Source organism: Ictalurus furcatus, chromosome 27, assembly GCF_023375685.1.
Source record: "Ictalurus furcatus strain D&B chromosome 27, Billie_1.0, whole genome shotgun sequence".
In the NCBI taxonomy this organism is placed as follows: domain Eukaryota; kingdom Metazoa; phylum Chordata; class Actinopteri; order Siluriformes; family Ictaluridae; genus Ictalurus; species Ictalurus furcatus.
In genome coordinates, this window is record NC_071281.1 from 8647420 (window position 1) to 8651975 (window position 4556).

At 39.4% G+C, this 4556-nt stretch overlaps 1 protein-coding gene across 5 annotated transcripts in view; it reads right to left on the reverse strand.

Moving 5' to 3' along the window:
- The window catches only part of tcf12 (transcription factor 12), a 96011-nt gene extending 92480 nt beyond the window's left edge, over positions 1–3531 (reverse strand). Inside the window, exons 1-3 of one of the 5 annotated variants that reach the window (XM_053617405.1) lie at positions 2281–3531; positions 1270–1359; positions 417–489 (exon numbers count right to left, since the gene is read on the reverse strand). In XM_053617405.1, the coding sequence (XP_053473380.1) occupies positions 417–489; positions 1270–1359; positions 2281–2283 (166 nt within the window). In that variant the 5' untranslated portion in view covers positions 2284–3531. Of the gene's footprint in view, positions 1–416; positions 490–1269; positions 1836–2280 lie in introns of those variants that run through there. The other 4 variants (XM_053617402.1, XM_053617399.1, XM_053617400.1 and 1 more) reach the window with 4 other exon arrangements.
- Positions 3532–4556: the final 1025 nt, after the last annotated feature.

Below are 4556 nucleotides of genomic sequence, written 5' to 3' on the forward strand. Positions count from 1 at the left end.
GACTTTACATCTTGCACAGCCTGATAGATAAAAGTGGAATTGAAAGCTTGTGTTTCATTATGCTATGAAAAGCATAAATAAAACTCGTGAAACATATGAAACTTTTATATCATCCACTTCTGACACTAAATAAGGCACTTTATATACGGACATATTTACAACCCAGGTTCGATGTTGGTTCCAGGTGGAGCTTGAAATGCGTTCTCCAGGCTGCGATGCCTTACACACACACACACACAGAACCTGCACAGACTCCTCATTAACCCCAACTCACTAAAATCTGAAACACCTTCAGTGTCATCTGGAATCAATCAGGATTACCGACAGCAATCAAACCACACTGAAAGGCACCTCAGCGCACGTGAATGCGCAAAGCCAGACATATTCACATTTTTTCAAATTCAGAAAGGATGTACCTGATGCACTGAACTGGCTGCTCCCTAGAGTCGTCGGCCTGTTTTTCCCACTGTTCACCGGCGGAGAAAACATCTAGAATAAGACAGATGAATTTTGTGGACTTTTGTTTTCAGTTCTTAAATCATGCTTATTTAAAAAAAAAAAAAAGAAAGAAAGGAAAAAAAAAAGCAGGGTTGGAAAAATCATGACATGAACATTAACGCTAATGTACAAGCACAGCTGATACAGGAGAAACGTGGTGTGGACCAGAATTTTTCAGTCATTGAATTATAGTGTTGGGCATATAAAAATACAGGGGGTGGGAAACATTCTGGTGTATTCTTCTGGTGTATTCTTCTGGTGTAAACACTCTCAGAAAAAGGGTACGGTGTCGTTACTTCTCCCTGGAGCGCACCTTTAAAGCTTTATTCTACAAACTAATGCATGTACTTAAACCATTTTAAAGGTCAACTACAGCCATGTTTCCAAGTGAAAGGTTCACTGTAGTACTCATTTGTTTTCATTAAGTGCATCTCTCAGATTTAACCACTTCCTCATCTATATATCCAGCATGAATGTTTCATATCATGATATGAAAACGATCATCGATACAAAAAATAAAATCAGGGAATCATTAAGTCTCTGTGAAAAAGCTCTCATGTTGAACTCTTCACACACATCACTCCAGCCGACTTTAATCCAGCACCTGATCCGTTTGTAAACAATGCGCAGGACATAAGCTTGACTCGTGTCCCGATATAAAAAAGACCCAGCACTTTTAACACCATATCAACTCGTTATTTCCTTTCAAACGAATTAAATCTTCTTGCTACACTAGATAAAGCCCTGATAAAGTAACCCAGAGTGGCTTACCGCGCTAAAATCCAGCAGGTCACTCAGCTCCTTATCCGTCCCGATAGCGGCGATCCGCTGCTGAGGATTCATCCTTACGATCCTACAACTCTAATAAATAAAAACAAATTACACCCAAACACACAAAAACAAACATCACTTCGGTGTGTACAGCTGCACTGCTAGCCACCACAGCACTGCTAATACAAATGACACTTAATGCCTTCTGAACAATTACCACAGCACGCACTAGCCTACAGGACGCACTTTCAACTCAAAATATAACTTCATGACTTTCTGACAGCTTTTAAAACATAAACCAAACGATTTATTCGCATTTCCCCCAGGTTATTTTCATCTCCCCTCATTTGTTTTCTCTTTAATGTATTAAACAAACCTGCTAGCACAAACATTAGCCACACTCTTCAACCTCACCAAGTATTGCAGCCTGTATGGCGGCGTATAACCTTACAGCCAATTATTACTCTCCAGTTTACAATTTTGTAGGTTCGAACGTGTCGTTTTTTTTTACTAATAAAGCGTGGGAGCTTTATTTAATACCCCAGACAGAGATTTGAAAAATATTTTTTTGGGGGGGAATTTGGAGTTAAAGACAGAAAAAGGGGCGAGAGGCTCGAATGGTTGGTTAGCTTACTGTCACAGACGAGACCTAGACACACAGCATCATTATTAAATGGCTTAAAACATAAAAAGCATGCAATGATACAGAGATAAACTGACAGATAAAGGCACCACCGTAGTGAATGGATACTTGATAAACACCTACAATGACACAAGTTACCGGTTAGCCGTTAAAAAGGAAACCTACAGCACAATATCTGCGACTTCTGTTACATGAAGGCAGAGTGGCTTTAGTTTGCAAATGCGCTGGTCGCGCTTTAAACAATTATCCGTCAGGCTGTATCGTGTCTAAATAAAGCCAAACAAACAATGAAAGTCCTAATGTTTCTATTCCATCTAAATAGCAATAAGTAAGACTAGAAATTTGACATTAGTAAAGCAAATGCCGACCATTCAGTCCATAACAGCTCCAGTCTTTCTGTATCCCAACTTCTTTCAGCCAGTCCCAAACCTTTGCAAACTCGCTGCAATAATTTTACCTTTTTTCGTGTTTAAAATCCGACTAGGGGCGGTCGGTGTGGCAATGGGAGTGTAGCTTTCTCTAATTCGCGTCTGAAGGACAGCGAAGTCGATATCTGGGTAATTAAATTTTTTTTGCAAAATATCCACTCTGGGTAAGTTGCGAGTTTCCCTTAGGCAGACATTTTTGCCTTGGCGAGAGCCTAAGCACACCGATGACGTTAAAAAAGTGTATCCCTCCGCCAGCTCCACGGAGGTAGTGATGCGCCTCGAGTTTGTGTGAGACAAACCAGAAAGCCGCACACAACCTTGCTGCTATGGCCGAGTGACAAGTTTTATTTATTTACAGTTTACCTCCTTACTTTGATATAACTTTAACTATTGAGTATAATTTATTAAGAAACAGATATAACTGTTGTGAATTAATAACAAATACACCAACCCCTTGGTTTGGCTTTGCCCCAATCCCCTCCAAACACATCTTTTGTCTGCTCTTTTGGTTATTATATTGCCAGTAGGCTAAGCTACTCTACGCTTGAAAAACAGATAAAATAAATACTTAACACATACAAAATTTTCACTATTATCAGCTGATTATTGGCCTCGATAAAGCAGGATTTAAACAGTTCCAACGGTGGATGTAGATGGCTGAATAGAGGGGTTGTATCCCAAACTAAATACTACTGTACTAACTAGTATGCAACAATAGGACACATATAAATGGTTTAGTACAATAGTGTGGTGTTTTATAGGCAACCGGGACTATTTTTCTTCCGCTGTAGGACAGTGAATGGAAAAAAAAGAAAAGAAAAAACTAGAAGGTCTAACTCCTGGATTAAACAAATCGATTTAATAATGACACCGACAATGAAGTGAAAACTTCAATGCATGCTTTGTGATTATCTGGATTTATTCTAATTGATCGCAAAGACAATCAACATGAAGTTGCCGATTTCAGCTTGATGCTTTAAATCTCTAGCCTGAACAACAGACAACTGATTGCAGATATTGCAGGCTAAGGGATAGGATAGGATCTGGAATTACTTTCTGAGGATTTCCGACAAAAAAAAACAACAACAATGCTGTCAATTTATTTCGATAGCCTATTTATTTTGGTTTATACTTAACACCAAACCTAATGTACATCAGCTATTACACTCAGATAGGCTAAATTTTAGATTTGTCATTTAACAACCAACTGTTTGTTTTGGGTTTTTTATATATATATATAATTTGGATCGTTTTTGCCGCTTTTACGAGTGTACAGAAAAACCCATGCCCTCTCTTTTTCTTGAATGAAAGCACAACATAGTGCGTTTAATGATCATTCACAGACAATGGAAGGTGCTTTTCCTTTATTTTTCAGAAACCTCATAGTGCCACCTGTTGGACAAATCGACAGAAGAGGGCAGGTGAGTGATGCAGCTGGGGCCTAAAAGTTGCTTCACACTATCCTATAAAGGCGAAGCTCAGTATGTGTTACACTTTATGAGATTGTGAAAATAAAATTTGTATCTAATCATGTGGCAGACGTGCGTTAGTTATGTTTAATTTATGTGCACTGTGCTGTGCATCAAATGGCATGATAGATCCTCTGAAAATAGTCCCACAGTGCAATATTGCTCCTATTAGACACACTAAAAACTTTCTGAGATTTTGCTGTAAAATTTATGATACTGTCAGAATTTGTTTTTCAGCTGTCTTTGGTCACAAATAAGCAAAATTGGCCATCACTAAGAATATTATAGTAGGGATTTTCCCACCATTTTTGTCCACAAAAGCTTTATCGTGACTAGACATTCTGAGACATTAGACAGGGGGACAGAGAGACACCGAGCCCCGAGATAGAAGGGCAGCCAGACATGAGGAAGAGGGACAGCCAGAGATAGGATAGAGAGACAATGAGACTTGAGACAGAGGTACAGCCAGATGTGAGACAGACAGACAGATGTGAAACAGTGGGACAGTGAGATGATAGACAAAGGGACAGTAAGCTAAGACACAGAGTAACAGGAAAACATGAGACAGAGGGATAGCCTGAGGTGAGATAGGAAAAGTGAGATGTGAGACAGAGCAACAGCAAGACATGACACAGAAGGATAGCAGACATGATACAATGAGATAGCCAGATGGAGACATTGAGATGGAGAACTTGAAACATGAGACAGAGGAAGAGTGAGACGTGAGACAGAGGGACAGCCAGATGA